Consider the following 9,134-nt stretch of genomic DNA (forward strand, 5'->3'; position numbering starts at 1 on the left):
TCATACATCCATGGCCTTACCCTTTGCTGGGAACTACATGCACTTAGCCTAGATGAACTGTTGTCAAGGAGGCCTTGTCTGAAACCCCTGGTTGGGCCACATTCCCCTGCTCTGTACTCCAAGGGCTACCTTTCATCCTTCTGTCTTAATATTTGCCATAATATGTTGGGACGTTGGATCTTCTCTCACACAAGGCTGTGGTGTTCTCAAGGGGAATAACTATGAGCTGTTCTCTTTTTGTAATGACAAGTGCTGCCTCGCTCATGGCCTAACAGATGCTAGGTGCTCATTAAGTGTTTGCTAAATTCAGCTAACTGTCAACAGAAAATAGTACCTAATAAAGTAAAAGTAAATGCTAAAGTAAGTTATACAGCTGTTTGCCCTGTGGACTTATGCCAGAGGAGATCAGTCAAGTCCAGGAATGCTTTCTGAGGAAGTTAGGACTAGATTTGTGTCAGTCTTCCATCTAGGGAGCCAAGAAAGAAGCAAAATAATTTCCAGGAAATGAAAATATCATTGAAATGGGAATGAACAAGCTATACTGAGGGACAAAGGAGGTGATTAGAGTAGAGACAGTGTTCCAGAGAAAAATGGAAATAGGGTTGGGTAATTAAATTAGTATCACACTATAAAGTATCATCAAAGCTCATGGGAGAATTTAGACTAGATACAGATAGAGAATAAAATTATTAAAGCTATTGGAATATTCAATTAAATTTATTAAACATGCATAGAACATTTACTGCACAAAAGGCATTGTGCTTGGTTCTGCCAGAGATCCTATGATATTTAAGTTGAATAAAAACCCCTAGCTCTATTAACAGAGACCCAGATCAAGCGAAGAGTAGGATCAAAAGCAAAGCTACATCCTGCGTTTCTCCATAACAGTCAACCAAACAGTGGTTTTGGACTATCTATTATGTGGTGTCACAGAGTAACAAAAGATTTGTAACATAAAGCACCAGTTCACAGAGTGTCCCTAAACTATCTCTTGGGAAAATAGATACTAAAACAATAAAATTCTTATAAATGAAAAAAAAAAAATGAGTTAACTAAATTCCCTAAGCTCACAGCTAGAGAAGTACAGAGTTTTGAAGCTCATTGGAACTAATGACATTTCAGGGAGAAGACATTTAAATATTGGGGGGCGGGGGTGGGAATTAACAGTGAAACTGTAATTTGAGTCAAAAAATCTGGATTCAGTTCCTAAATTTGAGTGTTAACTGCTCATCATTCGTTTTCCAAATGTATATCACCTCTCAGAGGATAGCTTGGTGGGTTAATTGAAATTCATAGTAGCACACAATAGATATTCAATATTATTTAAATCTGAATCCACCTAGAAGATAAATTTTGCTTATTTCAGAGTTTTCATAAGATGTATCCCTGGCCTTTATATAGTCAACTATTAATTCCTGAAACACTGTGGTCTACGCCCTCTCCATTGAGTCAGAGTGCAGGGAATCTTGGTTAAAAGAGAGCTCCTGTCCTCTAAGAAGCACCAAAAGACCTTCTCTTTATCGTAACTCAGCCATCCTTGACGTGCAGCAGGACAGTGCAGTGTGTTCCAGTCAGCTTTAACTCCCCCTCTCTTTTTCGTATCAGATGATCCTCTTTTCTGCCTGCTGCATCTGTGGACTCATTGGGGGCATCTTGAATTTTCAGTTCCTTCGGGCAGTGACAAAGAAGACCTCTTCCCTCTATCCCCTGCATCTTGCGTCCATGTCTCTTGCGTGCATTGGGATCGGGGGCTGCACCCTCTCTTCATGGCTCACTTGTCGACTAGCCAGCTATGAACAGCGGAGGATGTTCTCAGAGAGGGAGCATTCTCTGCATCACTCTCATGAAATGGCTGAGAAAGTGAGTTTTGTACCTCTACCTCTCATTGCTATCACATGAAGACTGCAGTCAAATCTAGGTGAATCAACTTGCAGCTTTAGATGAGAATTTGAGGAATTGGATTTTATAAAAATTTGGCCCTATTGGACTAAGAATAGGAATTTAAAATTATTTTTTCCCTGTAATTCTGGGCACACCTATTTTTGACATAATTTTCTCTATCTATATAAAAACACAGCTCCTAAAATAGAACTAATAAAATATTGAATGTCTTATAAATATGGATTTTTTTATGTATTGTACTGAGGAAAAACATAAACTAAAAACACCCTCAACTCAATAATATCAGTTTTAGAAATCCGATGGATTCTCCTCTCTAGCTCACCCCTTGTGCTTGTAAGTAGATGCATTTGATTATGTAAATTAGATTTTCACGCATAAAGGGGCCTTTTAATAAGGCAACAAAAAGCCCTGCCTATCAGTGCAGATATTACAATACACATAAAGCTTCATTTAATTCTCATCTAAGCTTCATGCATATTTGGGTGGCTTTGCCTGTATTTTAAATAATGTTCCTTGCATAATTGTTTCATGATACCCATTCAAACAAGAAGTTACATTTATTGCATCAAAAGACAAATGATATAGTGAGCTGTCTGTGTTTCTTCTACATTTTGCCCATATTCCTTAATTCAGCTCCTGCTACTGGACCTGTTAAGGAAAAGATAAAACATTTGTAAAATCAACTCACTAAGATAATGGCCACATCACATTTTACTTGATATCATGGAAATAAAAATTGCATAACAACAGAAGAAAGAGTAGCAAGAGTTACAACTGCATACTTCTTTATAATGTGATTTTGAGAAAAAATATTCTGTAGTTTATGTGTTTCCCTTTCATATACAATTTATACACTCAAATAAGGAGAGTAGATGCTCTTAAGTTGTTCCAAGAAAGCAATTTTAAACAGATCTACATGTATCCTTCAAAAAAGAATTAATAGTACAAATAGCAGGACTGGTAATTTAAAGAAATGGATTGTTAAAAATAGGTTATCATTATATATTTGGATAATGGCTCTTTTGTGCTCTATTTTTATACTAGTGTGATTTAGGTTTCTGTATATATGCTTGTGCAATATTTATTGTATGATTGTTATATTTATATTAGAGATTGAGGGCTATTGAAATAACCGACTTGCCCAGCTGCCCGGTGGTGCCCCCGACACCAGAGTTACCTACAAGGTACGCTGATTTCTAGGGAGTTACCATGTTGTAATGTCACTGCAGGAAGCACTGCCTCTTCTAGGAAGCCATGATGTCAGCAGATCAGTCTTGACTGATGCTGTGATATTGTTCCTCAAAGTATTGCTTTTGTGAGAACTACTTTGAGGACCTGACATAAACCAACATGGCAAAGTCTTGCAGCTTGAAAGTTGGTTGAGTATTTAAAATATTCAGCCTGCCTGTAAGCATCCAAACACATTTCTGCTTGGATGATTTGTGACTCCTTTATTCTATGCTACATCATGATTCTGACTCAATATCATCATTCACAGACCAGAGTTTTGTTTTTAATAATACATGTGTCTGATAAAGGCAAACTTTGTATCGCTCTCATGCTAAAGCTGCATGAGTAGATAACTTAAGTTTGACACTAATACAGTAAAAATTCTGTATAAAAGCTTTCTTCTTATAAACCTATCTGATATGATACATTTCAAATTTATTTCCCATATTTTATATCTCTGAAAATAGTCACCATTCTTGCTTTGGTTAAAAAATATAATAAGAAATACAGGGAGTCACACAGATATTATGGCCCAATTGCAGAAAGTATATCCATTTGCAAACAGTCACAGTTGGTCCTGCCCAAATTTAAAGTATAATCTTTTGCTAACTTGGACATGCCTATCTGCAAAGAAACTGAAGATACTTGACCACTTAAAAACTAATTTCCACTGTTTTTTCCTACCAGTGATTTTTCTGTGTCCATATTAGGGTGACTTTAGTTAAGAAAATTCTTTCTTTTTGTAAGGTTTTTAAAAACTGGATTTTTTTCTTAATCCCACAATAAAAGTTTATACCTTAATTTTTTATGATTATTTTTAAGCTACTTTTTGAATGCAAAGTTATTTTAGGAGAAGAAAAGGCATCTATGAATCTTACTTCTATAAATTCCTTAGAAAATTGTTTTTGTCATACTAGAAGGAATAGAAATAGATGGATGAGTAAATTTTATTAAAGATCATTTTGGAGAGATCATTTCTATTTTTCTTGCCACCAGTAGTGAGTTTTTCAATAAACCTCAAATCAGGTATCTTATCAATAAACTTACCCTCAGCCCAATAACCCCAATGTATTATCGGACCTACTTTCACAGTATATATCTAGCAGAGACAGCCTCTCAGTTATAGTGAACCATTGCCAGACCGTAGAGGCAGGCCATTGGCGCCCAAAGAACTTCTCCACTTTTTGTCAGAGCTTTTACCCTAAACTGGTATGAGTTTTTAGGCCTTAGGTAATTCCTCAGCACCTCATTAGGGTAGATATAGTAGATACCCACATACAACACTACCCTTATGGCCTGGAAGGAGCAAGGCACTTTGCATGGAGAGATGGGTCTTGATGTGAGAAGAGGAAGAGTCTTCTCTGCATATTGTCTTCTTCCTCAGCATTTTCTTGACTGTAGCTCTACCCCGTGTTCTAAAAGACACCAACGTTTTCAAAAGCAAAGTTCCAAAATCAGACCAATTCCTACCTTCCAGTCCCTCACTGATTCTCCTAAGCAACTTTCAAAACCACCAAATCCAAGAAGTAAGCATCTGTATTTTACTCCATCTCCTATACTGAGTTTTCAAAGAGAAGATACTAAAAATGAGGCATGTGATATCTTTTCATTTCTGAAATAAAGATTTGGAAGAATTTCTAAAGTTTACAGAAGCAAACACATTACTTTTTACTTTTAGTTCACCCAAACAGAAATTAGATATACCTGATAGGCTGAAGATCATTGAGAAAATAATTTATTTCAATTGGAGTCCTCTTTACAGCTCTTTTGCAAATAGGCTTGTTCAAGTGTGGAAAGATGTTTTCATCTATTTTTAGATAGTTTTGCCTAAATATTATTTATAATATGGTGCACTAACCATTATAAATGTGAATGGGCCTCACATGTCCTCATTACCTTTTATTGTGTAGGGAAGAGTTTAACGTTTAACAAAACATGATTTCAAAGCATCTGAATTTTTCTTAAATTAACGCATTTTCTAAAATTGCAAGTAAAACTTTTTATGTAAGTTCATTCTTGATATCGAAATTTCTGTTGCCCTCCCATGTAGTTTTCCTTATTAACTACTTAGTAATTGATCTCTTAAAAAACATGTTAAGAGCTTTTTTTTTAATTTTTATTTTTTAAATTTATTTTTTGTGTGTGTTGTTTTTTTTAACATCTTTATTAGAGTATAATTTCTTTACAATGGTGTGTTAGTTTCAGCTTTTACAGTTTGTTTTTTACTGTATGAGTGAAGTGTCATGAAAAGCAATCTATCCTACTATGAATTATTAGTGATCTTCAGTTACAGATAGGCAGTCCCCTGGTGGAATTTTTCAGTTCTTCATGAAAAGCCCACACATTTTTCTATAGAGCAAAGGTAACCCCTAGAATCTGTTGGCATTTTGTTGACATGCTCAACAGAGGAACCTATACATTGAAAAAACTTGAGTATTTAACCATCTTCTTTCTAGGTGAGGTCTTTCCAAAACAGAGTTGAGGGCCAAGAGGGGAGACTAAGGGGGCTGGGGAGAGATTGAACTGTTGCTGTGGGTAGAAGACTTTGGTCTAACAGACTGTCACTTCAGTGTTTCATGGGTTCCAAGATGCCATGAAATTTCATTTCCTCAAATTTAGCAACAACACTAATCCTTGTCCTCCCCCAAAAGTCAGCAAGTTTTTCAATGGCTTGAAATTTGTTTTGTAAACCCATTAATCAAATTAATGTCTTACTCTGAAAGTGAATTTTAATTAATTCATGTTATTTTCCTAACAGGAAATGACAGACAACATGAGCAATGGAGGACCACAGCTGATATTTAATGGAAGAGTATAATCAATATTTTAAAGAACTGAACATTTTTTAAGATTTTCATGAGACAAAGAAATACCAAAGGACTAGGAGATAAGTTAAAACAGTTCTTGCATTTGCTGTTATCTCTCCTGAGTACTTACTAAAATTATTCTTCCTCAATTTTGCCTCACTTTACTTCTTCAGCTTTTTTTTTTTACTGGTGAAAAACTTTCCAGAAATGTTCTAGTACAGTAATTTCAACCAACTTTCCAGATTGTTCTAAAAAAGACTTTTCAGGAAAAAAAAAGGAATAGATAAAATAGAAAGATTCATATTCTACACAAACACTGTTTGACTAGCATGAGTGTTAGATTTGTAATGACATTTCATATAAGTAATTAAAAAGTGCAAATATCAAGAAATAACAATAATTTATTGATGTCTTTGTTCTGAAAGACGATGGCTTCAAAGAATGCCACACTTTAAAACCTCAGCAATGCCTTGTTATAAAAACATTGTAATTATTTTCAATTTGTGAATGAACTATATTTCATAATTTATTTGTAAATTACAAAACACAACCTAAAACATAAAAAAGAGGTTTTTTTAGAGAGACAATATTAATCTGTATGATATTTTTGCATTTTTCCACAGAGCGAAAAGTTATAAATGAATATGTTTTGATTATACTGTGTAGATTGATGGGCATGTTCATGAATGAGCCTAAGAATAAAATAAAGTGTGTGTGTGTGTGTGTGTGTGTGTGTGTGTATATACTGTAAATATAGAAAATATATATAGGACATATTTATAGCATTCATGAATGTAAATAAGTAGTAGAAAGGAAATTGTGGTGTTGTGGGGATATTGTCAAGATTCTGTTCCCACAGAAATGGGAAAGCAGTTGTCCAAGGCTTTTCTGTGCCCACAAAGTCACATTTAATTTCTACTAAATTTTTTCAGTTTTACTTCTTTATTATGTCTGCTGTGTGTAAATATCATTGTGGCTGATATTATGGAGTTAAGTGATCCGAATAGTGTAGTATCAAGATAGATTGCTTAATTATTTGGCCATTTTACTATTATTATGATATTTATGTAAGAACAATGATTAATATTGATTTATAAGCATAACAACTTTAATTCAAATACTTTCACATTTATAAATATAGACAGAATGACTTGCAATTATTCATGTTATTTATATTTCAAACACTTTACAGACCAATTAAATTATATAAAAGGACAGATGATGTAAGCCCAAAAGATGCAGGTACAATTAGCTTTGTTAGAATTTAATTTAGGTTTTTTGGTTTTGTTTTACAATTCACATGGAAAAATACAGACCAGTTTTTAAGAATGCCTATATCCAAAGAACCTGAAAGAGTTCTCTGTAGAAGAAATTAAAAGATAGGCTTATATTTACACAGCTAAATTCAACCCTCTTTTCCATAACGGAATGTTAAAATAGTAACCTATGACACTACATATAGGCGAGAAAATAGCTTGGTCTTTGAAAATATTTATGAGAATATAACTTGTGGCAACAGATAAAGAAAGTATATATTTTAAAATATATAACTCTCATTGTATTGTACACTTTTATTATTCCCCAAAGCTAATCAGTTTTCAAGTCATTTTTTATGAGTTACTTACTGAACGATAGGTAAATTAACACCTTTAACATCCAGTATGAAAACATGTTATAATTTAGAAGCAAAATATAGGTTTTAGTTGTGCTAACAAAATAAAAATAATGCCAGTTAATGGAAATCTGAAGGTCTTTTAATTTTATAACAACTTGATCATCACCTACCCTATTTAAATCAGCTTATAAAAAATCTGGTTGTGTATGTTCAAAAGAAATGACGGGACTGTTGTTGGCTGGTGTAGTTTTTTAAGTCTCCCAACTCGTATGAATAACTTCACTAGCCAGCAGATTTACAGAAGTGGCCCACAAATGCAGCCTCACATAATGAATCAACTTCATTTCTGTTTATTTGATGCCATAAATAGGCATGATCTTTGTCACTGAAAATCTATAGTATATAATGCAGGTATTTTGTGTGTATATGGTTCTACTGATTTTATGCAAGGATGTAGTTTTGTACTGAAAGAATAACCACTGACTCTAATTTTAGGTGGCATTTCTTTGTAGACATGTTTGTACAATACAGGGTTGTAATACATCAGTAAGATGTTTTAATTTCTTTTGAAATGATATATGAAATCACCCATTAAAGGACAAAAGTAGGCATATCACTGCTTAGACATAGAGTTAAGAAGAGATGCCATCATCACAATTATTCCAGTAGTCTACAGTGTATTTAACCAAGTATAGATATGTCTTTAATATAATTATTTTAACTCAGTAGTTTCAGGACTCAGTTATTTAGAGTGATTTATTTGGGATGTGTAGTGATTCTTTTTGAGATAAGTAGGGGAAGTTAGGAAGACATTGTTCAAGTACTTAAAAATTTAATTTTCATAAAACATTGAACTATGAACTAGAATATTTTAAGTGACCACATTACAGTTTTAGCATGAGCCCACACTTGGGAAAAAGTAATGTGATACTAAATTAGAAAACAATATGTGAAACTAATGTGGTGATGTGCTGTAGAGACTAGCTACAGAAAGGTACAGTAATTATAAGCATAAAACAATAAAAGTGGACTCTGCCTGAAAAATTTTCAACATGTGTGTGTGTCTCTACACATACATATATATGAGTTGCTTAGAAGTGGGACATAGTATGATGACTCTATTGATATGTCTATATAATAAATGGTGTGTTTTGAAACTACATATGGTGTGAGCTTTCTTTCCATCACGATACAAAAAATAATTTCCCCGATAACTTGATGAATAGATGTGCAGTCCTGACATTGGCAGGGGACGGGATGCTGTGAATGAGGAGAGGACATGGGATTAAGAAAGGGCATTTAATCTTTCCTGTTTGAGCAAATGAGAAAGATTAAAGTACACTTTAATGTAGACAGGAAGTGGTTGAAGATACAGGATAAAATGAGCATGATAAAAGAAGGTGAGATCCCTAAGGAGGCAGGAGGAAATAGGATAGAGATCATAGGAGACAGAATTAACTAGAGATAGGAGATCTCACAAATGAAATCTTTACTTGAAATATTTAGAGAACTCCGCTGACCTATTTGGATTTGTCAGATTGGTTGCTACTGGCATTTAGGGTGGACAGTAATTCATTGTG

At 34.0% G+C, this 9,134-nt stretch overlaps 1 protein-coding gene across 4 annotated transcripts in view; it reads left to right on the forward strand.

Annotated features, from left to right (window-relative positions):
- Positions 1–6,004, forward strand: part of TMEM196 (transmembrane protein 196) — a gene marked incomplete at its 5' end in the record, with an annotated part of 209,833 nt that extends 203,829 nt beyond the window's left edge. For 2 of the 4 annotated variants that reach the window (XM_082633132.1, XM_082633129.1), the window contains 3 exons: positions 1,606–1,860; positions 3,013–3,086; positions 5,891–5,962. In XM_082633132.1, the coding sequence (XP_082489258.1) occupies positions 1,606–1,860; positions 3,013–3,086; positions 5,891–5,897 (336 nt within the window). In that variant the 3' untranslated portion in view covers positions 5,898–5,962. Of the gene's footprint in view, positions 1–1,605; positions 1,861–3,012; positions 3,087–5,890 lie in introns of all 4 variants that reach the window. The other 2 variants (XM_082633130.1, XM_082633131.1) reach the window with 1 other exon arrangement.
- Between the last annotated feature and the right edge of the window lie 3,130 nt (positions 6,005–9,134).

Source organism: Mesoplodon mirus (genome assembly GCF_964341445.2).
Source record: "Mesoplodon mirus genome assembly, chromosome: 9".
Lineage (NCBI taxonomy): Eukaryota > Metazoa > Chordata > Mammalia > Artiodactyla > Ziphiidae > Mesoplodon > Mesoplodon mirus.